General features: G+C 46.1%; 1 protein-coding gene across 10 annotated transcripts in view; it reads right to left on the reverse strand.

Moving 5' to 3' along the window:
* Nucleotides 1-25,114, reverse strand: part of LOC137357147 (calcium-activated potassium channel subunit alpha-1-like) — a 129,403-nt gene that overhangs the window by 92,465 nt on the left and 11,824 nt on the right. For 7 of the 10 annotated variants that reach the window (XM_068023237.1, XM_068023239.1, XM_068023233.1 and 4 more), the window contains exons 3-6: nucleotides 24,658-24,777; nucleotides 21,546-21,607; nucleotides 20,210-20,300; nucleotides 19,217-19,328 (exon numbers count right to left, since the gene is read on the reverse strand). In XM_068023237.1, the coding sequence (XP_067879338.1) occupies nucleotides 19,217-19,328; nucleotides 20,210-20,300; nucleotides 21,546-21,607; nucleotides 24,658-24,777 (385 nt within the window). Of the gene's footprint in view, nucleotides 1-19,216; nucleotides 19,329-20,209; nucleotides 20,301-20,848; nucleotides 20,924-21,545; nucleotides 21,608-23,175; nucleotides 23,399-24,657; nucleotides 24,778-25,114 lie in introns of those variants that run through there. The other 3 variants (XM_068023242.1, XM_068023240.1, XM_068023243.1) reach the window with 3 other exon arrangements.

Below are 25,114 nucleotides of genomic sequence, written 5' to 3' on the forward strand. Positions count from 1 at the left end.
CTGCATTTTCTGGTGCCAACCCAGAAGTGACCAGATATATGGGGAGGGTTTAAACTAGCTTGTCAGGGAGATAGGAACCTGAGGGGTAGCTCAAATTGGAAGGAAGTAAAGCTGGTATCAGGAGGTAGAAAAGTAGCAAGTGACATTAGAAGGCAGGTGAAACAAAGGCGAGCATTCATAGGCTTCGAATGCAGAATGTCAAGAAGACAAGGTAAAAGGCACTCTATGTCACTGCATGCAGAATTTGCAACAAGGTAGATGACTAAAAGGCCCAAATAGAGGTAAATGGATATGATCTAATTGCCAGAACAGAAACATGGCTACAGGGTGACCAAGACTGGGAACTGAATATTCAAGGAGATTTGACATTTGGGAAGGACAGGCAAAAAGGAAGAGGAGGTAGTGTTGCGCTGATCGTAAGGGATGGGATCAGTACATTAGTAAAGGAGGAACTCAGATCAGAACAAAATATGGAATTTGTTTGGGTGGAGCTAAGAAACAACAAGGGGCAGCAAACATTGGTAAGAGTTGTTTATCGGTCACCAAACAGCAATGGTAGTGTGGGGCATGGCATTAATCAGGAGATTAGAGAAGCATGTAGCATGGGTAATACAGTAATTGTGGGTGATCTCAATCTGCATATAGTCTGGGTAAACCTAATGAGCACAAATGCTGTGGAGGACGAGTTTCTGGAGTGTGTTAGGGATGGTTTTCTGGAGCAGTATGTTGAGGAATTGACTAGAGAACAGGCTATTTTAGATCTAATATTATGTAATGAGAAAGGGCTAATTCATAATCTTGTTGCAAAGAACCTTCAGGGATGAGTGACCATAATATGATAGAATTTTACATTATGTTTCATAATTTAGTAAGGATTTAATAAGTATTTATTTATTTTATATTAATTACCTAATTAGTGATAGAAATGTCAGTTAGAAGGGTGAAGTGCTTCACCTGTGAGATGTGGGAGGTCCGTGAAGCTTCCAGCGTTCCGGGCAACTACATCTGCAGGAAGTGTACCCAGTTGCAGCTCCTCACAGACCACATGGATCGGTTAGAGCGGCAACTGGATGCACTTAGGAGCATGCAGGTGGTGGAAAGCGTCATAGGCAGGAGTTTTAGAGAAGTGGTTACACCCAAGGTGCAGGCAGATAGATGGGTGATCGCTAGAAGGGGCAGGCAGTCAGTGCAGGAATCCCCTATGGCTATCCCCCTGTCTAACAAGTATACCGTTTTGGATACTGTTGGGGGGGATGGCCTATCAGGGGGAAACAACAGCAGCAGCCAGAGCGGTGGCACCACGGCTGGCACTGCTGTTCAGCAGGGAGGGACAAAGCTCAGAAGAGCAATAGTTATAGGGGACTCTATAGTCAGGGGCACAGATAGGCGCTTCTGTGGACGTGAAAGAGACTCCAGGATGGTATGTTGCCTCCCTGGTGCCAGGGTCAAGGATGTCTCTGAACGGACAGGGGGCATTCTGAAGGGGGAGGGTGAACAGCCAGAGGTTGTGGTACACATCAGTACCAATGACATAGGCAGGAAGATTGATGAGGCCCTGCAGGGGGAGTTTAGGGAGTTAGGTATTAAGTTAAAAAACAGGATCTCTCGGGTTGTAATCTCTGGATTACTCCCTGTGCCACGTGCCAGTGAGGCTAGAAATAGGAAGATAGTCCAGCTAAACACGTGGCTGAACAGCTGGTGTAGAAGGGAAGGTTTCAGATATCTGGACCATTGGGATCTCTTCAGGGACAGATGGGACCTGTACAAGAAGGACGGGTTGCATCTAAACTGGAGGGGCACTAATATCCTGGCTGCAAGGTTTGCTAGTGTCACTCGGGAGGGTTTAAACTCGTGTGGCAGGGGGGGTGGGGACCAGAGCTAGTGAAATAAATGAGGATGACAGAGTAAATAAGGCCAGTAGGGCGAAGAGGAAGAGCAGGCAGGGAGATGTTGCTGAGCACAGCGGGACTGGTGGTCTGAAGTGCTTTTGTTTCAATGCGAGAAGTATAACAGGTAAGGCAGATGAACTTAGAGCTTGGATTAGTACTTGGAAATATGAAGTTGTTTCTATTACAGAGACTTGGTTGAGGGAAGGGCAGGATTGGCAGCTAAATGTTCCAGGCTTTAGAAGCTTCAGGCGGGATAGATGGGGATGTAAAAGGGGTGGGGAAGTTGCATGACTGGTTAAGGAGAATATCACAGCTGTACTGCGGGAGGACACCTCAGAGGGGTCATGCAGCGAGGCAATATGGGTGAAGCTCAGGAATAGGAAGGGTGCAGTCACGATGTTGGGGGTTTACTACAGGCCTCCCAACAGCCAGCGGGAGGTAGAGGAGCAGATATGTAGACAGATTTTGGAAAGATGTAAAGGTAACAGGGTTGTGGTGGTGGGTGATTTTAACTTCCCCTATATTGACTGGGACTCACTTAGTTCTAGGGGCTTGGATGGGGCAAAATTTGTGAGAAGCATCCAGGAGGGCTTCTTGAAACAGTATGTAGATAGTCCAACTAGGGATGGGGCTGTACTGGACCTGGTATTGGGGAATGAACCTGGCCAGGTGGTCGAAGTTTCAGTGGGGGGAGCATTTCGGGAGCAGTGACCATAATTCCATAAGTTTTAAGGTACTTGTGGATAAGGATAAAAGTAGTCCTCGGGTGAAAGTGCTAAATTGAGGGAAGGCTAATTATAACAATATCAGGCAGGAACTGAAGAATTTAGATTGGGGGCGGCTGTTTGAGGGTAAATCAACATCTGACATGTGGGAGTCTTTCAAACGTCAGCTGATTAGAATCCAAAACCAGCATGTTCCTGTGAGGAAGAAAGACAAGTTTGGCAAGTTTCGGGAAGCTTGGATAACACGGGATATTGTGAGCCTAGTCAAAAAGAAAAAGGAAGCATTTGTAAGGGCTGGAAGGCGAGGAACAGATGAAGCACTTGAGGAATATAAAGACAGTAGGAAGGAACTTAAGCAAGGAGTAAGGAGGGCTAAAAGGGGTCATGAAAAGTCATTGGCAAACAGGATTAAGGAAAATCCCAAGGCTTTTTATACAGATATAAAGAGCAAGAGGATAACCAGGGAAAGGGTTGGCCCACTCAAGGACAGAGATGGGAATCTATGTGTGGAGCCAGAGGAAATGGGCGAGGTACTAAATGAGTACTTTGCATCAGTATTCACCAAGGAGAAGGACTTGGTGGATGATGAGCTGAGGGAAAGGAGTGCAGATAGGCTCAGTCATCTCATTATCAAAAAGGAGGAGGTGTTGGGTGTCTTGCAAAGCATTAAGGTAGATAAGTCCCCAGGGCCTGATGGGATCTACTCCAGAATACTGAGGGAGGCAAGGGAAGAAATTGCTGGGGCCTTGACAGAAATCTTTGCATCCTCTTTGGCTACAGGTGAGGTCCCAGAGGACTGGAGAATAGCCAATGTTGTTCCTTTGTTGAAGAAGGGTGGCAAGGATAATCCAGGAAATTATAGGCCGGTGAGCCTTCTGTCAGTGGTAGGGAAACTATTAGAGAGGATTATTCAGGACAGAATTTACTCCCATTTGGAAACAAACAAACTTATTAGCGAGAGACAGCATGGTTTTGTGAAGGGGAGGTCGTGTCTTACTAATTTGATTGAGTTTTTTGAGGAAGTGACGAAGATGATTGATGAAGGAAGGGCAGTGGATGTTATCTATATGGACTTTAGTAAAGCCTTTGACAAGGTCCCTCATGGCAGATTGGTACAAAAGGTGAAGTCACACGGGATCAGAGGTGAGCTGGCGAGATGGATACAGAACTGGCTTGGTCATAGAAGGCAGAGGGTATCAGTGGATGGGTGTTTTTCTGAATGGAGGGATGTGACTGGTGGTGTTCTGCAAGGATCAGTGCTGGGACCTTTGCTGTTTGTAGTATATATAAATGATTTGGAGGAAAATGTAGCTGGTCTGATTAGTAAGTTTGCGGACAACACAAAGGTTGGTGGAGTTGCGGATAATGATGAGGATTGTCAGAGGATACAGCAGGATATAGATCGGTTGGAGACTTGGATGGAGAAATGGCAGATGGAGTTTAATCCGGACAGATGTGAGATAATGCATTTTGGAAGGTCTAATGCAGGTGGGAAGTATACAGTAAATGGCAGAACCCTTAGGAGTATTGACAGGCAGAGAGATCTGGGCGTACAGGTCCACAGGCCACTAAAAGTGCAGGAGCATACAGCATGCTTGCCTTCATCAGTTGGGGCATAGAGTATAAAAATTGGCAAGTCATGCTGCAGCTGTACAGAACCTTAGTTAGGCCACACTTAGAATATTGCGTGCAATTCTGGTTGCCACACTACCAGAAGGACGTGGAGGCTTTGGAGAGGGTACAGAGGAGGTTTATCAGGATGTTGCCTGGTTTGGAGGGCATTAGCTATGAGGAGAGATTGGAAAAACTGGGATTGTTTTCACTGGAACGACGGAGGTGGAGGAGCGACATGATAGAGGTTTACAAAGTTATGAGTGGCATGGACAGAGTGGATAGTCAGAAGCTTTTTCCCAGGGTGGAAGAGTCAGTTACTAGGGGACATAGGTTTAAGGTGCGAGGGGCAAAGTTTAGAGGGGATGGTGCGAGGCAAGTTTTTTACACAGAGGGTGGCGAGTGCCTGGAACTTGCTGCCGGGGAAGGTGGTGGAAGCAGATACGATTGCGACGTTTAAGAGACATCTTGACAAATATATGAATAGGAAGGGAATAGAGGGATCTGGGCTCCGGAAGTGCAGAAGGTGTTAGTTTGGGCAGGCATCGAGATCGGCGCAGGCTTGGAGGGCCGAATGGCCTGTTCCTATGCTGTACTGTTCTTTGTCCTTTTTGCAGCGGCGACAGGGAGAGCGAGGTGGCAGCTGGGTAAGTAAGTCCTATATATTTGGGCAGTGGCTGAACCTGAGACACTCCACCTGTAGTGTCTCCCACCCGCCCGCCTCCTCTAACCAAAAAAAAGGACTCGGTGGTGTGCAGATTAGGTAAGGCTTTTTCTATTATTTTTTTGGGGGGTTTGGTAAAAACTTTTCGTTCCTTTTTCATTTATCTAAGTTAAGACTAAGTTAAGCTTAAGATTAAAAATGGCAGGAGATCTCAGACCCGTGTTATGCTCCTCTTGCTCAATGTGGGAGCTCAGGGACACGGCTGATGTCCCTGACTCCTTCACGTGCTGGAAGTGTGTCCAGCTGCAGCTCTTGTTAGACCGCATGACGGTTCTGGAGCTGCGGATGGACTCACTTTGGAGCATCCGCGATGCTGAGGAGGTCGTGGATAGCACGTTTAGCGAATTGGTCACACCGCAGATTAGGATTGCTGAGGAAGAAAGGGAATGGGTGACCAAAAGGCAGAGAAAGAGCAGGAAGGCAGCGCAGGTGTCCCCTGCGGTCATCTCCCTCCAAAACAGGTATACCGTTTTGGATACTGTTGAGGGAGATGGCTCACCAGGGGAAGGCAGCAGTAGCCAGGTTCATGGCACCGTGGCTGGCTCTGCAGTTCAGAAGGGCGGGAAAAAGATTGGAAGGGCTATAGTCATAGGGGATTCGATTGTAAGGGGAGTAGATAGGCGGTTCTGTGGTCGAAAACGAGACTCCCGAATGGTATGTTGCCTCCCAGGTGCACGGGTCAGGGATGTCTCAGATCGGCTGCAGAACATTCTGAAAGGGGAGGGTGAACAGCCAGTTGTCGTTGTGCACATAGGCACCAATGATGTAGGTAAAAAACAGGATGAGGTCCTCCAAGCAGAATTTAGCGATTTAGGAGCCAAGTTAAAAAGTAGGACCTCAGAGGCAGTAATCTCAGGATTGCTACCAGTGCCACGTGCTGGTTAGAGTAGAAATGAAAGAATAGTCAGGATGAATGCGTGGCTTGAGAGATGGTGCAGGAGGGAGGGGTTCAGATTTTTGGGACATTGGGACCAGTTCTGGGGGAGGTGGGACTATTACAAATTGGACGGTCTACACCTGGGCCGGACTGGAACCAATGTCCTTGGGGGTGCTTTTGCTAACGCTGTTGGGGAGGGTTTAAACTAATGTGGCAGGGGGATGAGAACCAAATGAGGAGGTCAGTGGACAGTAAGGAGGTAGTAACTAAAGCCTGTAAGGAACTAGATAATGAAGTCAGCGTGACTAAGGGAAAGAGTAGACAGGGAGCAGATGATGAACGCAAAGGGACTGGTGGTCTGAGGTGCATTTGTTTTCATGCAAGAAGTGTAGCAGGTAAGGCAGATGAACTTAGGGCTTGGATTAGTACCTGGGAGTATGATGTTATTGCTATTACTGAGACTTGGTTAAGGGAAGGGCATGATTGGCAACTAAATATCCCAAGATATCGATGCTTCAGGCGGGATAGAGAGGGAGGTAAAAGGGGTGGAGGAGTTGCATTACTGGTCAAAGAGGATATCACAGCTGTGCTGAAGGAGGGCACTATGGAGGACTCGATCTGTGAGGCAATATGGGCAGAACTCAGAAATAGGAAGGGTGCGGTAACAATGTTGGGGCTGTACTACAGGCCTCCCAACAGCGAGCGTGAGATAGAGGTACAAATATGTAAACAGATTATGGAAAGATGTAGGAGCAACAGGGTGGTGGTGATAGGAGATTTTAATTTTCCCAACATTGACTGGGATTTACTTAGTGTTAGAGGTCTAGATGGAGCAGAATTTGTAAGGAGCATCCAGGAGGGTTTTCTACAGCAGTATGTAAATAATCCAACTCGGGAAGGGGCCATACTGGACCTGGTGTTCGGGAATGAGCCCGGCCAGGTGGTTGAAGTTTCACTGGGGGACTACTTTGGGAATAGTGATCACAATTCCGTAAGTTTTAGAATACTCATGGACAAAGACGAGAGTTGTCCTAAAGGAAGAGTGCTAAATTGGGGGAAGGCCAACTATACCGAAATTCGGCAGGAGCTGGGGAATGTAGATTGGGAGCAGCTGTTTGAAGGTAAATCCACATTTGATATGTGGGAGGCTTTTAAAGAGAGGTTGATTAGCGTGCAGGAGAGACATGTTCCTGTGAAAATGAGGGATAGAAATGGCAAGATTAGGGAACCATGGATGACAGGTGAAATTGTGAGACTAGCTAAGAGGAAAAAGGAAGCATACATAAGGTCTAGGAGGCTGAAGAAAGACGAAGCTTTGAAAGAATATCGGGAATGTAGGACCAATCTGAAACGAGGAATTAAGAGGGCTAAAAGGGGTCATGAAATATCTTTAGCAAACAGGGTTAAGGAAAATCCCAAAGCCTTTTATTCATATATAAGGAGCAGGAGGGTAACTAGAGAAAGGATTGGCCCACTCAAGGACAAAGGAGGAAAGTTATGCGTGGAGTCAAAGAAAATGGGTGAGATTCTAAACGAGTACTTTGCATCGGTATTCACCGAGGAGAGGGACATGACGGATGTTGAGGTTAGGGACAGATGTTTGCTTACTCTCGGTCAAGTCGGCATAAGGAGGGAGGAAGTGTTGGGTATTCTAAAAGGCATTAAGGTGGACAAGTCCCCAGGTCCGGATGGGATCTATCCCAGGTTACTGAGGGAAGCGAGAGAGGAAATAGCTGGGGCCATAACAGATATCTTTGCAGCATCCTTAAACACGGGTGAGGTCCCGGAGGACTGGAGAATTGCTAATGTTGTCCCCTTGTTTAAGAAGGGTAGCAGGGATAATCCAGGTAATTATAGACCGGTGAGCCTGACGTCAGTGGTAGGGAAGCTGCTGGAGAAGATACTGAGGGATAGGATCTATTCCCATTTGGAAGAAAATGGGCTTATCAGTGATAGGCAACATGGTTTTGTGCAGGGAAGGTCATGTATTACCAATTTAACAGAATTCTTTGAGGAAGTGACAAAGTTGATTGATGAGGGAAGGGCTGTAGATGTCATATACATGGACTTCAGTAAGGCGTTTGATAAGGTTCCCCATGGTTGGCTGATGGAGAAAGTGAAGTCGCATGGGATCCAGGGTGTACTAGCTAGATGGATAAAGAACTGGCTGGGCAACAGGAGACAGAGAGTAGCAGTGGAAGGGAGTTTCTCAAAATGGAGACGTGTGACCAGTGGTGTTCCACAGGGATCCGTGCTGGGACCATTGTTGTTTGTGATATACATAAATGATTTGGAGGAAAGTATAGGTGGTCTGATTAGCAAGTTTGCAGACGACACTAAGATTGGTGGAGTAGCAGATAGTGAAGGGGACTGTCAGAGAATACAGCAGAATGTAGATAGATTGGAGAGTTGGGCAGAAAAATGGCAGATGGAGTTCAATCAGGGCAAATGCGAGGTGATGCATTTTGGAAGATCCAATTCAAGAGTGAACTATACAGTAAATGGAAAAGTCCTGGGGAAAATTGATGTACAGAGAGATTTGGGTGTTCAGGTCCATTGTTCTCTGATGGTGGCAACGCAGGTCAATAGAGTGGTCAAGAAGGCATACGGCATGCTTTCCTTCATCGGACGGGGTATTGAGTACAAGGGTTGGCAGGTCATGTTACAGTTGTATAAGACTTTGGTTCGGCCACATTTGGAATACTGCGTGCAGTTCTGGTCGCCACATTACCAAAAGGATGTAGATGCTTTGGAGAGGGTGCAGAGGAGGTTCACCAGGATGTTGCCTGGTATGGAGGGCGCTAGCTATGAAGAGAGGTTGAGTAGATTAGGATTATTTTCATTAGAAAGACGGAGGTTGAGGGGGGACCTGATTGAGGTGTACAAAATCATGAGAGGTATAGACAGGGTGGATAGCAAGAAGCTTTTTCCCAGAGTGGGGGATTCAATTACTCGGGGTCACGAGTTCAAAGTGAGAGGGGAAAAGTTTCGGGGGGATATGCGTGGAAAGTTCTTTACGCAGAGGGTGGTGGGTGCCTGGAACGCGTTGCCAGCGGAGGTGGTAGACGCGGGCACGATAGCGTCTTTTAAGATGTATCTAGACAGATACATGAATGGGCAGGAAGTAAAGAGATACAGACCCTTAGAAAATAGGCGACATGTGTCGGTAGAGGATCTGGATCGGCGCAGGGTTGGAGGGCCGAAGGGCCTGTTCCTGTGCTGTAATTTTCTTTGTTCTTTGTTTGAAAATGAGGTAGTTCAATCTGAAGCCAGGGTGTTAAATTTGAACAAAGGAAATTATGAAGGTATGAGGGGCAAATTGGCTGAGGTGGATTGGGAAATTACATTAAAAGGTCTGACATTACATAGGCAATGGATTGCCTTTAAAGAAATATTACATAGTTTACAGCAACTCTCCATTCCTTCAAGGCACAAAAACCCCAAAAGTAAAGGCAGTCAACTGTGGATAACAAGGGAAGTTAAGGATTGTATAAGATTAAAAGAAAAGGCCTAGAAAGTTGCCAGAAATAGTAGTAAACCTGAGGATTTTAGAATACAGCAAAGGAGGACGAAGAAACTGATAAAGAAAGGGAGAATAGAATATGAATGTAAGCTGGCAAAAAATATAAAAACGGACTGCAAAAGCTTCTACAGTTATGTAAAAAGGAAACATTTGGCTAAGACAAATGTGGGTTCTTTACAGGCAGAGTCAGGAGAATTTATAATGGGGAATAGAGAAATGGCAGAGAAGCTAAATGATTACTTTGTGTCCGTCTTCACTGAGGAAGATACAAGAAATCTCCCAGAATTAGAGATCCAAGGGATGAGGGGCAATGAGGAACTGAAGGAAATTAGTTTTAGTAAGAAGGCTGTATTGGAGAAATTAATGGGGGTGAAGGTTGATGAGTCTCTGGGACCTGATATTCTACATCCCAGAGTGTTGAAAGAGGTTGCTATGGAGATAGTGGAGGAATTGGTGATCATCTTCCAAAATTCTATAGATTCTGGAACGGTTCCTGCAGATTGGAAGGTTGTAAATGTCACCCCACTATTTAAAAGGGAAGGGGAGAGTAAACAGGGAATTACAGACATGTTAGCCTTATATCTATCAGTCATTGGGAAAATGGTAGAATCTATTCTAAAAAATGTGATAAATGGACACTTGGATAATAATGATCTGATTGGGCACAGTCAACATGGATTTATGAATGGGAAATCATGTTTGACGAACCTGTTGGAGTTTTTTGAGGATGTTCTGAACAGACTTGATAAAGGGGAGTCCGTGGACATGGTATACTTGGATTTTCAAAAGGCTTTTGATAAAGTCCCCCCACAGGAGGTTGGTTTGCAAAATTAAAGCTCATGGGATAGGAGGTAATATACTGACTGGATTGGGGATTGGTTAACAGGCAGAAAATGGAGAGTAGGAATAAATGGGTCATTCTCGCGTTGGCAGGCTGTGCCTCGTGGGGTACCTCAAGGATCAGTACTTGGGCCCCAGGTGTTCACAATGTATATCAATGATTTGAATGTGGGGACCAAATGTAGGATTTCCAAGTTCGTGGATGACACAAAACTAGGTGGTAATGTGTGTTGTGAGGAAGATGCAGAGCGGCTACAAGGGGATTTGGAAAGACTTAGTGAGTGGGCAAGAAGATGGAATATAATGTTGAAAAATGTCAGGTTATCCACTTTGGTAGGAGGAAAAGATGTGCAGAATATTTCTTAAATGTTAAGAGATTAGAAAATGTAGATGTACAAAGGGAGCGGAGCGGAGAGGAACGGACCTGAGGGGAGAACGCTGAGCGAGGAGCGGATAAATAGAGCCTGAGGATCGCGGCCTGGACAATTTCCTTCTGGGAGCGGAGCGGATAGGAGTCCAGGCATGCCGGAGTTTTGAAAAAAAGAAAAAAGTTAACAGTGACATCACAGGAAAGCTGCAAGGTGATTGGTTGGTGAGTAACTGCTGATAGGGAATAACTCTAAATAGCTGGGTAAGCAACCAAAGTAAACAGAAAGGTCTGCAGTTTTTTTTAGTATAGTAGGTCATGTTTCTTTTTCGGGAATCAAGGTCCCTCGTGTAAATAATCTAATTTTTGGGTAATTTAAGGGAGTACATTAAGGGTAAGTCATGCCAGGGCAGCTTGGCAATGTGGAGTGCTCCTCCTGTGCAATGTGGGATGTCAGGGACACTTCCAGTGTCCAGGGCAAACACGTGTGCAGGAAGTGTCTCCAGCTGCAGCTACTCGAAATCCGCATTTCGGATCTGGAGCAGCGGCTGGACACCTGTGGAGCATCCGCGAGTCTGGGATCTTCGTGGATAGCACGGACATGGAGGTGGTCACGCCGCAGGTCAAGACTGCTCAGGCAGAAAGTGAATGGGTGACCGCCAGGCAGGGTAGAAGAACTAGGCAGTAGTGCAGGAGTCCCCTGGGTCCATCTCCCTCTCTAACAGATTTTCCACTTTGGATACTGTTGGGGGAGATAGCTTCTCAGGGGAATGCAGCAAGAGCCAAGTCTGTGGCACCACGGGTGGCTCAGCTGCACGGGGGGTGGGGGCGGGAGGGGGTAAGTGTGGGAGAGCTATAGTAATGGAGGATTCTATCGTTAAGGGAACAGATAGGCATTTCTGTGACCGCAAACGTGACTCCAGGATGTTCTGTTGGCTCCCTGGTGCTCGGGTCAAGGAGCGGCTGCAGGACATTCTGAATCGGGAGGGTGAGCAGTCAGAGGTCGTGGTACACATTGGTACCAATGACATAGGTAGAAAGAGGGATGAGGTCCTGCAACAAGAATTTAGGGAGCTAGATAGCAGATTAAAAAGCAGGACCTCAAAGGTTGTAATCTCTGGATTACTCCCGGTGCCACATGCTCATGAGTATAGGAATAGGAGGATAGAGCAAATGAGTGCGTGGCTGGGTAGATGGTGCAGGATGGAGGGCTTTAGTTTCCTGGATCACTGGGTCTGTCTCTGGCGAAGGTGGGACCTGTACAAGTTGGATGGGTTGCACCTGAACCGGAATGGGACCAACATCCTTGCTGGGAGGTTTGATGGTGCTGTTGTTGGGGGTTTCAGCTAATTTGGCAGGGGGGATGGAATTCAGAGTGGAGGTACAGTAGGGGGTGATGCACAGTCAAATATAGAAGAGAAACTGAGTCAGTCTGGAAAGCAGAGCAAATATAGACCTGATAAGGCACAAGCGAATCGTGCAAGGCTGGATTGCATCTATTTTAATACAAGGAGTCTTACCAGTAAGAAATGAGGGCATTGATGAACACATGGGAATATGATATTATTGCTATCACAGAGACATGGTTGAGGGAAGGGCAGGACTGGCAGCTCAATATTCTAGGGTATAGAATCTTCAGGCATGACTTGGGTGCGGTGGCTGGGGGCGGGGGGTGTAAAAGAGAAAGTGGCATTATACTGTTGATCAAGGAGTCAATTACTGCAGTAAGGAGGGCTGATATCAGAGAAGGTTCCTCAAATGAGGCCATGTGGGTAGAACTTAAAAACAAAAAGTGGGTAATCACTTGGCTGGGAGTATTCTGCAGGCCTCCAAACAGTCAGGGACAGATAGAGGAGCAGATATGTAGGCAAATCTCAGAGAGGTGTAAAAATAATAGGGTAATCATTGTCGGGGATTTCAACTTCGCCAATATTAACTGGGATAGTCTTCGTGCAAAAGGCTTAAAGGGGGCGGAATTCTTAAAGTGCATACAGGAGTGCTTTTTGAGCCAGCACGTAGAAAGTCCGACAAGAGATGGGGCGGTACTGGACCGCAAAAGAGACTCCAGGATGGTATGTTGCCTCCCTGGTGCTCGGGTCAAGGATGTCTCAGAGCAGTTACAGGACATTCTGAAAGGGGAGGTTGAAGAGCCAGTGGTCGTGGTACACATTGGTAAAAAAAAGGATGAGGTCCTAAAAGCAGAATATAGGGAGCTAGGAAGTAAGTTGAAAAGCAGGACCTCAAAGGTAGTGATCTCAGGATTACTACCAGTGCCACGTGCTGGTCAGAGTAGAAATAGCAGGAAACATCGGATGAATACGTGGCTGAAGAGATGGTGTGAGGGGGAGGGTTTTAGATTCCTGGGACATTGGGACCGGTTCTGGGGGAGGTGGGACCAGTACAAACTGGGCTGGTTACACCTGGGCAGGACCGGGACTGATGTCCCAGGGGGAGTATTTGCTAGAGTGGTTGGGGAAGGTTTAAATGAAAATGGCAGGGGGATGGGTACCTTTGCAAGGAGTCAGAGGAGGGGGGATCAAAGACAAGAACAAAAGACAGTAAGGGGAATAAGGAAAGTGATAGGCAGAGAAATCAAGGGCCAGAATCACACAGGGCCACAGTGAAAAATAGTGGGAAGGGGACAAGTATTGTTAAAAAGACAAGCCTGAAGGCTTTGTGCCTTAACGCGCGGAGCATTCGCAATAAATTGGATGAATTAATTGTACAAATAGATGTAAACGGGTGTGATATAGTCGGGATTGCGGAGACATGGCTGCAGGGTGACCAGGGATGGGAAATGAATATCCAGGGGTATTCAGTATTTAGGAAGGACAGACAGAAAGTAAATGGGGGTGGAGTTGCATTGCTGGTTCAAGAGGAAATTAATGCAACAGTGAGGAAGGATATTAGCTCTGACGATGTGGAATCTGTATGGGTAGAGCTGCGAAAACACTAAGGGGCAAAAAACATCAGTGGGGGTTGTATATAGACCCCCAAACTGTAGTGGTGATGTTGGGAAGGGCATCATACAGGAAATTAGAGACGCATGCGATAAAGGAACATCTGTAATTATGGGTGACTTTAATCTGCATATAGATTGGGCAAATCAAATTACTCACAATACCGTAGAAGAGGAATTCATGGAGTGTATATGGAATGGTTTTCTGGACTAATACGTTGAGGAACCAACTAGAGAACAGGCCATCCTCGACTGGGTATTGTGTAATGAGAGAGGAATAATTGACAATTTAGTGCGAGTTCCCTTGGGGATGAGCAACCATAATATGATAGAATTCTTCATCAAGTTGCAGAGTGACGTCGTTGATTCTGAGACTAAGGTCCTGAATCTTAGTGAAGGAAACTACGAAGGTATGAGGCGTGAGTTGGCTATGACGGATTGGGAAACGTTACTTAAAGGGATGACGGTGGATAGGCAATGACAAACATTCAAAGAGCGCTTGGATGAACTGCAACAATTGTTTATCCCTGTCTGGCGCATTAGGCGTATTAATCTGCCAGAAAAAAACAACAGACCTGAAGATTGGGAGCAGTTTAGAATTCAGCAAAGGAGGACCAAGGGATTGATTAAGAAGGGGAAAATAGAGTACGAGAGCAAGCTTGTGGCGAACATAAAAACTGACTGTAAAAATTTCTATAGGTATGTGAAGAGAAAAAGATTGGTGAAGACAAATGTAGGTCCCTTACAGTCAGAAACAGGGGAATTTATTCTGGGGAACAAAGAATTGGCAGACCAACTAAATGCATACTTTGGTTCTGTCTTCACAAAGGAGGACACAAATATCATACCAGAAATGTTGGGGAACACAGGGTTTAATGAGAGAGAAGAACTGAAGGAAATCAGTAATTAGTAGAGAAATGGTGTTGGGGAAATTGATGGGATTGAAGGCCGATAAATCCCAGGGCCTGATGGTATGCATCCCAGAGCACTTAAGGAAGTGGCCCTCGAAATAGTGGATGTATTGGTGGTCATCTTCCAAGATTCTATCAACTCTGGAACAGTTCCTCCAGATTGGAGGGTAGCTAATGTAACCCCACTATTTAAAAAAGGAGGTAGAGAGAAAACAGGGAATTATAGACCAGTCAGCCTGACGTCGGTAGTGGGGAAAATTCTAGAGTCCATTATCAAAGATTTTATAACAGAGAACTTCGAGAACAGTGGTAGAATCGGGCAGAGTCAGCATGGATTTACGAAAGGGAAATCATGCTTGACAAATCTAGTAGAATTGTTCGAGGATGTAACCAGTAGAGTTGATGAGGGGGAGCCAGTGGATGTGGTTTATTTGGACTCTCAGACGACTTTCGACAAAGTCCCACGTAAGAGATTAGCGTGTAAAATTAAAGCGCATGGGATTGGGGGTAGTGTATTTTGATGGATAGAAAATTGGTTGGCAGACAGGAAACAAAGAGTAGGAATAAACGGGTCTTTTTCCGAATGGCAGGCAGTAACTAGTGGGGTACCACAGGGATTGGTGCTCGGACCCCAGCTATTCACAATGTATATTAATGATTTAGATGAGGGAACTAAATGTAATATCTCCAGATTTGCAGATGACACAAAACTGGGTGGGAGGGTGAGTTGTGAGGAAGATGCAGAGAGGCTTCAGGGTGATTTGGACAAGCTGAGTGAGTGGGCTAATGCATGGCAGATGCAGTATAATGTGGATAAATGTGAGGTATCCACTTTGGTAGCAAAAACAGGAAGGCAGATTATTATCTGAAAGGCTATAAACTGAGAGAGGGGAATATGCAGCGAGACCTGGGTGTTCTCGTACACCATTCGCTGAAGGTAAGCATGCAGGTCCAGTCGGTGGTAAAAAAGGCAAATGGTATGTTGGCTTTCATAACGAAGTATTCGAGTACAGGAGCAGGGATGTCTTGCTGCAATTATACAGGGCATTGATGAGGCCACACCTGAAATATTGTGTGCAGTTTCGGTCTCTTTATCTGAGGAAGGATGTTCTTGCTATAGAGGGAGTACAGCGAAGGTTTACCAGACTGATTCCTGGGATGATGGGACTGACGTATGAGGAGAGATTGAGTCAGTTAGGATTATATTCGCTGGAGTTTAGAAGAGTGAGGCGGGATCTCATAGAAACCTATAAAATTCTAACAGGACTTGACAGGGTAGACGCAGGAAGGATGTTTCCGATGGTGGGGGAGTCCAGAACTAGGGGTCATAGTCTAAAGATACGGGGTAAACCTTTCAGGACTGAGATGAGGAGAAATTTCTTCACCCAGAGAGTGGTGAGCCTGTGGAATTCACTACCACAGAAAGCAGTTGAGGCCAAAACATTGTATGTTTTCAAGAAGGAATTAGATATAGCTCTTGGGTCTAAAGGGATCAAAGGGTATGGGGAGAAGGCGGGAACAGGTTACTGAGTTGGATGATCAGCCATGATCATGGTGAATGGCGGAGCAGGCTAGAAGGGCCTACTGGCCTACTCCTGCTCCTATTTTCTATGTTTCTATGGACCTAATCTTAGGGAATGAAGCCGGACAAATGGTGGAGGTGTCAGTGGGGGAGCATTTCGGGGATAGCGACCATAACTCTGTAACATTTAAGTTAGTTATGGAAAAGGACAAAGGTGGACTGGAAACAAAGGTACTGAATTGGGGGAAGGCCGATTTCAATATGATAAAACAGGATCTGGCCAAAGTGGATTGGGAGCAGCTACTCAGAGGAAAGTCTACCTCAGACCAGTGGGAGTCATTCAAACAGGAAACAGTGAAAGTTTCAGGGACAACATGTTCCCGTAAAGGTGAAGGGTAGGACCAACAAGTCCAGGGAACCCTGGATGTCAAGGGATATAGAGGATTGGATAAGGAAAAAAAGGAGGCTTATGGCAGATTCAGAGTGCTGAAAACAACTGAGGCCCCAGAGGAATATAGAAAGTGTAGGGGGGTACTTAAAAAAAACAATTAGGAGAGCGAAGAGAGGGCATGAAAAAACACTGGCAGGCAAGATAAAGGAAAATCCTAAGGCGTTTTATAAGTATATTAAGGGTAAGAGAAGAACCAGGGAAAGAGTAGGGCCCATTAGGGACCAAAGTGGCAATCTGTGTGTGGAGCCGGAGGACATAGGTGAGGTTTTAAATGATTACTTTTCATCTGTGTTCACTATGGAGAAGAACGATGTCGGTGTAGAGATCAGGGAGGGGGATTGTGATATACTTGAACAAATTAGCATCGAAAGGGAGGAAGTATTAGCTCTTTTAGTGGGCTTAAAAGTGGATTAATCCCGAGGACCAGGTGAGATGTATCCCAGGCTGTTATGTGAGGCAAGGGAGGAGATAGCAGGGACTCTGACACAAATTTTCAAATCCTCTCTGGCCACAGGAGAGGTACCAGAGGACTGGAGGACAGCGAATGTGGTACCATTATTCAAGAAAGGTAGCAGGGATAAACCAGGTAATTATAGGTCATTGGTCTAATATCAGTGGTAGGGAATCTATTGGAAAAAATTCTGATGGACAGGATTAATCTCCACTTGGAGAGGCAGGGATTAATCAAGAATAGTCAACGTGGCTTTGTCAGGGGGAGATCATGTCTGACAAACCTGATTGAATTTTTCGAGGAGGTGACTATGTGTAGATGAGGGTAAAGCAGTTGCTGTAGTCTATATGGACTTCAGTTAGGCTTTTGATGAGGTCCCGCATGGGAGACTGGTTAAGAAAGTAAGAGCCCATGGGATCCAGGGCAATTGGCAAATTGGATCCAAAATTGGCTTTGTGGCAGGAGGCAGAGGGTGATGGTCGAAGGTCGTTTTTGCAAGTGGAAGCCTGTGACCAGTGGTGTAGAGTCACAGAGTTTTACAGCACAGAAACAGACCCTTCGGCCCAACATGCCTGCGCCAACCGTCAAGCACCCGTCCAAAACTAATCCCACTTCCCCGCAGTTGGCCTGTAACCTTGTATGCTATGGCGTTTCAAGTGCTCATCTAAATACGTCTTAAATGTTGTGAGGGTTCCTGCCTCTACCACCCCTTCAGGCAGTGTGTTCCAGATTCCAACCACCCTCTGGGTACAAACGTTTTTCCTCAACTCCCCTCTAAACCTCCTGCCCCGACCTTAAATCTATTACCCCTAGTTATTGACCCCTTTGCTAAGGGAAAAAGTTTCTTCCTATCTGCCCTATCAAAGCCCCTCATAATTTTGTATACCTCAATCAGGTCCCCCCTCAGCCTTCTCTGCTCTAAGGAAAACAACCCTAGCCTATCTAGCCTCTCTTCAGAGCTGCAATGCTCGAGCCCAGGCAACATCCTGGTGAATCTCCTCTGCACCCTCTCCAGTGCAATCACATCCTTCCTGTAGTGTGGCGACCAGAACTGTACACAGTACTCCAGCTGTGGCCTAACTAGTGTTTTATACAGCTCCATCATAACCTCCCTGCTCTTATATTCTATGCCTCGGCTAATAAAGGCAAGTATTTCATATGCCTTCCTAACCACCTTATCTACCTGTGCTGCTGTCTTCAGTGATACTATGGACAAGTACACCAAGGTCCCTCTGACCTTCTGTACTTCCTAGGGTCCTACCATCCATTGTATATTCCCTTGCTTTGTTAGTCCTCCCAAAATGCATCACCTCACACTTCTCAGGATTAAATTCCATTTGCCACTGCTCCGGCCATCTTACCAGTCCATCTATATCGTCCTGCAATCTCAGGCTTTTCTCCTCACTACTTACGACACCACCAATTTTAGTGTCATCAGCAAACTTACTGATCATACCTCCTATATTCACATCTAAATCATTAATGTACACTCCAAACAGCAAGGGAGGATGTTGCCTGGGCTGGAGCATTTCAGCTATGACGAGAGACAGAAAAGGCTAGGGTTGTTTTCCTTAGAACAGAGGAGGCTGAGGGGGGACTTACTGAGGTATGCAAAATTATGAGGGGCATTGATAGGACAGATAGGAAGAAACTTTTTCCCTCAGTGGAGGGGTCAATAACCAGGGGGCACAGATTTAAGGTCAGGGACAGGAGGTTTAGAGGGAATTTGAGGAAAAACTTTTTCACCCAGAGGGTGGTTGGAATCTGGGACACACTGCCTGAAGGGGTGGTAGAGGCAGGAACCCTCACAACATTTAAGACGTATTTAGATGAGCACTTGAAATGCCATAGCATACAAGGTTACAGGCCAACTGCGGGGAAGTGGGATTAGTTTTGGACGGGTGCTTGACGGTCGGCGCAGGCACGTTGGGCTGAAGGGCCTGTTTCTGTGCTGGAAAACTCTGTGACTCCTCTGGCATAATGTAAGCGATACCATTCAAAGTGTCAGGAGAGGGCCGGGCGATGTTACGATGGCAATTCAAACACCTGCAAGACCATCGAGCCTCCAGGAATGTTGCAAAATATGGAAGTAAAACCAATCTAATTCACTGTTCCAGGTCTGTTTTCGAGTATTCCCAGTGATTCTTCTCGCAGGTTGCTCAAAAGAGAATGTTGGAGATTCCAGAACATTCCAGAAAGGTTTGGCTACCACTATCACAATAGCAGACCCACAGTCCTTTAGTTCAGGAAATCACTGGTGTGGCATTTTGATGTGAAGAACACAACACAAATATTTTCAATGCGGATGATGGTTGCCTAAGAGGGAGTTAGCAAAAAGTAAGCAATTATACCTTTCGTACACTCACCAATACAGTCCTTGTGAAAATAGAGTGCGACGATACCTGGAGGGATTGTGAAGAAGTCCACAATGGAGTTGAGCTCCACCCAGAACCGAAGCTTGTCATCGGCTGCAATGAACTGTTGAGCAAAGATAAGAAGCGGGTGAACTTCAGGCCCTGATCTCCTCACAACTCCCAGCCAGGGATCGCTCGATAGTGATCAGCTATCCCTTAGCTTAGGGCCTAGCCAGCTGAGGACGGCTGACAATGGTGGAGCATGGAAAATCAGGGATACACCGAGGTTGGAATTGGAGGAGTGCAGAGATTTCGGAGGGTTGTAGGGCTGGAAGAGGCTACAGAGATAAGAAGGGACAAGGACCTGGAAGGATTGGAAAACTAGGGTGAGAATTTTAAAATCAAGCCATTGGTGCACTGCGAGTGTCAACCAAGATATTGTGCTCGAGCCTCTGAATATAGTTGGAACCACAACTTCTTGCTCAAATGTGTGGTAGGTGTGGCTCAGTGGGTAGCACTCTCACTTTTGAATCTGAAGACCAGCGGGTCGATTCCCATTCCATGACTTGAGCACAAAAGTTCAAGCTGACACTCCATTACAGGAGTGCTGCACTGTTGGCGATGCTGTCTCTCAGGTGAGACATGAAACCAAGGCTCTGTCTGCTTTCTCAGGATGTAAAAGATCCCATGGTACCATTTTGAAGAAGAGCAGAGGAATTCTTCCCAGTGTCCTGGGGCCAATTTTTATCCCTCAATCAACATCACGAAAACAGATTGTCTGGACAGTATTACATTGCTGTTTGTGGGATCTTGCTGTGCACAAACTGACTGCTGTGTTTCCGACATTACAACAATGATTACACTTCAAAAAGTACTCCAATGGCTGTGAAGCACTTTGGACACTCCATGGTTGTAAAAGGTGCTGTCTAAATGCGAGTCTTTCTTTTCAGAGGTGAGAGTGCAATGAAATGTGACAAACTTCCACAATATAAGAAAATTACTTACACGCAGCCCAAAGTAAAACAGAAAGAAGACATTAAACCCCAGATCAACCGTCTGCACCGTATTCAAAACCACTTTAGTGCTTTCATTACTCCTGCAGAAAGGGAAGAGCAAATTAAATCCTGCCCCAAATTCTCTCCCCGCAGAATCCCACTCCCTCCCCACCTAAGGACAGAAATTCCCTCTTTTATCTGCACCAAGGCGAGTTACACAATGCATTCCCCTGTATCCCGAATTCTCGATCTCAACTTGATTGTCATGGGAGAGAGGATTTGTCAGTTTCTTGAAAGGGGGTGGAAGAATTGGAGGGGAAGTTACTTTGGGCTCACCTGCCCCTGACACTAAAGGCCCCACAGGTGATCGAAGCCTGTTGACTCTGGGAGATTGCTAGCTTGGGCATGAGGAACAGCTGGAGCCAGAGATTTGTGTGGATCAAATGCCTCATTTAAAAGTGATCAGTTGCCAGCGCAAAACGCATTTAGGACACCTTAAAGTGGGGGGCTGTGAAGATCAGGTTGGAAGGGTCAACAGAGTACCATATTTTAGCCTTGGAATAGTTAAGCTGCACACCCAGGAACAAGGGGTTCAAGTTAAGGAAAGTTCAAAATTCCCAAAAGAATCTGGGAAAAATGAGCAAGAGACCTGCTTTCATCTTTCACTAACAGATCCCGGTGCATAGCTATCAAACTGGCCGCTTCCCATCAGGATCCGCCTGCATTGCCTTTGGTGGCAGAGCTGTCCCAAAATGAAGGTATCATTAGACCCTCATTTAAATATAGACGCTCGGCTCCCGTCCGTTTCCGGCAGGAGCACTGACCGCCTAACTCCAGCAGATGTGCATCAGGTTGGTAATTGGTACAAGTCTTCGTCCCAGGAGATGTCTCTGAAATAGAAATGCAATGCAATGAGCTGGAAAGGTTTATACTGCAGCAATCGATTATAGCAGGGGTGGACAACTGTTGGGCACTTTGCCCGGCACTGCAGCCTTCACAGAGCAGGCAGTTCAGTTCTATTTGAGGAAATCGTATTGAACCGTGTGTGTTTGTGTAGGTGTCCATGTGAGTATGTGCTTGTGCGTGTGTTTTGTGCCTGTGCATCTGTGCATGTGCTCCCCTCCCTACAAGGTCACATGACAGACAGCTGTGATGACAAAGGCTTGAGCAAACCTATGTCAGGTTTGCAATTTCACGCATGCTATGCCAGCCGAAAATTCTCTCAACATGGGCACTGCCCTTTTAAAAGTAGGCAAAGGATCATCATGCCTCCAACCCTGCTCTGAATGGATCCCACCAGGCATCAACAGCACTATCTCAGTTGCTCTTTCGAACTCAATACTCACTCTATTGATGTTATGAAGTAGATGAAGAGGGAACCAATGCTCAGTATGAACACCATCATTACCTATCAAAGAGACACAAGTCACATAATGTTAGCACATGACTAACTGTGAGCCATTCTTGTGGGGGTTTACCAGACAGCCCGTTCCATACACATCTGAGATTCTGATGCAACCGAGGGGGCAATTTATAATATTCATCACCTTAGAGACTTGATGGAACCCCACACTTGTTCCTCTTTCTGACTGTACAGCCGCTGCCGTGAGGCGTAACTGAAACTCACTCAGCCCGACCTCCCACTCACCCAATCCCACATCTGCTCTGCACCCCCTGAGGTGCAACATCCAGCACTCAATCTAAGTCTCTCCAGAGCTTTATATAACAGGATCATAACTTCCATCCCATTGTATTCCAGCTGCCTTGAGAGTAAGACCAAAATTCCATTAGCTTTTTTAATTATGTTTTGTACCTGCTTAATAGCTTTTAGGGAAATCTCTCTGTTCCATCTGGAGCTTGGAAATAACAGAGCTGGCAGGAGCAGTTTACAGCCTCGCTAACAGTCATTACAGCCTTGGACAGAGTATAAATCAGTAAAGTAAAGGAGCATAAAGTAAAATGGTAATGCAATAATTGTGGAGGACTTTCATCATCATCTCGACTGGGCATACCAAATTGACAAAAGTGTTTGGAGGACATGTTTGAGACAGCTTCCTTGCGCAATTTGGGGTGGCGCAGTGGTTAGCACCGCAGCCTCACAGCTCCAGTGACCTCGGTTTGGTTATGGGTACTGCCTGTGCAGAGTTTGCAAGTTCTCCCTGTGACCGTGTGGGTTTCCGCTGGGTGCTCCGGTTTCCTCCCACAACCAAAGACTTGCAGGTTGATAGGTAAATTGGCCATTGTAAATTGCCCCCAGTGTAGGTAGGTGGGAGGACAATGGTGGGGATGTGGTAGGGAATATGGGATTAATGAAGGATTAGTATGAGTGGGTGGTTGTTGGTCAGCACAGACTCGGTGGGCCAAAGGGCCTGTTTCAGTGCTGTTCCTCTCTGTGACTCTAATATGTTAAGGAACCAACTGGGGAACAGGCTATTTTAAATCTAGTATTGTGTAATGAGACAGGGTTGATGAATAATCTTATTGTAAAGTATCGTCTGGGGAAGCATGATCATAATATGACAGAATTTCATATTGAGTTTGAGAGTGATGCAGTTAAGTCCAAAACTAGAGTCTTACATTTAAATAAAAATTGCGTAGGTCTGAGGCGTGAGTTGACAAAGGTAAATTGGGAAATGAAATTAAAAGATATGATGGTAGATAGCAATAGCAAACATTTAAAGAAATTATTTATAATTCTCAACAAATTTATATTCCTGGAGAATAACCTAACAAGAAATATAAAAACAGATTTTAAGAGTTTCTAGAAGTGTACCTTTTGAAAATCCAAATACACTACATCCACTGGTTCCTTCTTATCTACCCTGCCAGTTAAATCCTCAAAATCTCGAATAGATTTGTCAGATACAATTTCCCTTTCATTCAACCGTGTTGATTTTATTAGTGAAGAAAAGAGAAATTAATGGGACTTTCAGAATAACTTAGATTTTCAATAGTTCCCACTGCTTGGAGTCTTACCTAGCACAAAGGAAGATGGTGTTGCTTGTTGATGTCCCAGGACATCACTGCAGGAGTTCCTCAGGGTAGTGTCCAAGGCCCGACCATCTTCAGCTGCTTCATCAGTGACCTGCCTTCCATCATGAGTTCAGAAGTGGGGATGTTCGCTGATGATTGCACGATGTTCAGCACCATTCGCGACTCCTCAGATACTGAAACAGTCTTGGTCCATATGCAGCAAGACCTGGACAACATTCAGGCTTAGGCTGATAAGTGGCAAGTAACATTTGTGCCACACAAGTGTCAGGAGAGAGAATCTAACCATCTCCCCTTGATGTTCAATGGCATTACCATCGCTGAAACCCCCACTATCAACATCCTGGGGCTTACCATTGACTAGAAACTGAACTCGACCAGACATATAAGTACTGTGGCGACGAGCAGGTCAGAGGCTGGGAATTCTGCAGCAAGTAACTCATCTCCTGACTCCCCAAAGCCTTTCCACCATCCACAAGGTACAAGTCAGGAGTGTGATGGAATACTCTCCAATTGCCTGGATGGGTGCAGCTCCAACAACACTCAAGAAGCTCAACACCATCCTGGACAAAGCAGCCCGCTTGATTGGCACCCCAAACACCATCTTCAACATTCACTCATTCCACCACCAACGCACAGTGTGTGCCATCTACAAGATGCACTGCAGCAATGCTCCTTCGGCAGCACCTTCCAAACCCATGACCTCTACCACCTAGAAGGACAAGGGCAGTATCACCACCTGCAAGTTCCCCTCCAAGCCACACACCATCCTGACTTGGAACTATTTTGTTGTTCCTTCACTGTCGCTGAGTCATTATCCTGGCACTCCCTTCCTAACAGTACTGTGGGTGTACCTTCCCCAGATGGACTGCAGGGGTTCAAGAAGGCAGCTCAGCATCACCTTGGGCAATAAATGCTGGCATAGCCAGCAATACCCACATCCCCCATAAACGAATAAAAAAAAATTAATTGGAAGGTCGCAAATGTAACACTGCTGTTCAAGAAAGGAGGGAGAGAGAAAACAGGGCGGTTAGCCTGACATCGGTAGGAGGGAAATTACTAGAATCTATCATAAGGGATGTGGTATCAGAAATTTTCTTTCTCTTTTACTTTGGAAGTGATTTTTGACTCCTGGCACCTACCCACCAACCCGCCCGCCGACACTTTTGCTACTTTCCACAAAGCCTTGTTGGGGTATATAGCACAGCAAGTGGCATTTGACCACAGAGGGTATTGTGCCCAAGTCTGAGCACATTCTCAGGCAATAACCATGGGTTTATACATTGCAACCAATCACGGGATAGTCCCTGGTATAGAGGTTCCCTGGTCATTGATCAGCTTCCTCGCCCAGAGTCTCTGAAGCTGCTGGTAGCATCCCACACTAACTATGGTTTTACTAAACGCTTGTCCTAAGTGTGCTTTTAAGTGTAGGTGTCTCTGGTGTAACTTTTCATTCTCATTACTCACAAGTACTCGGCCAATCAGAGACTGAGCTGATATAATTCGCTGTGCCCATTCCTGGACCGCGATCGTTAGACTGACATCCTTGACTTTCGATGTCTCCGTGGCATTCAGATGTGCAATCTCCTACAACACATTTAGCATCATAAGTTAAGGAAGCGACACTCAGCATCATCAATTTGTAAATGGCATTGGCAACTGTTGTGGGTTTCCTTGCACTGAGCCCCATTGGGAGTGTTCTGTTGGTGTGGGAAAGACAGGTCATGTGCTGTGAGTTCCACCAATGCTCACATGATGTGTGCTGTGGGGATTTGGACAACCAGAGATCTCCCAATAAGTGGAGGCTAGCATTGTCAACTCTAGCTGGAGGTGATTTCCATGATCTCTTGGCTCCAAGCGTCCCGCTCCCATACTCTCACCATTGGTCACTCTACACATCCATTCTCATGGTGCCATGCCTACC

Source organism: Heterodontus francisci, chromosome 47, assembly GCF_036365525.1.
Source record: "Heterodontus francisci isolate sHetFra1 chromosome 47, sHetFra1.hap1, whole genome shotgun sequence".
Taxonomy (NCBI): domain Eukaryota; kingdom Metazoa; phylum Chordata; class Chondrichthyes; order Heterodontiformes; family Heterodontidae; genus Heterodontus; species Heterodontus francisci.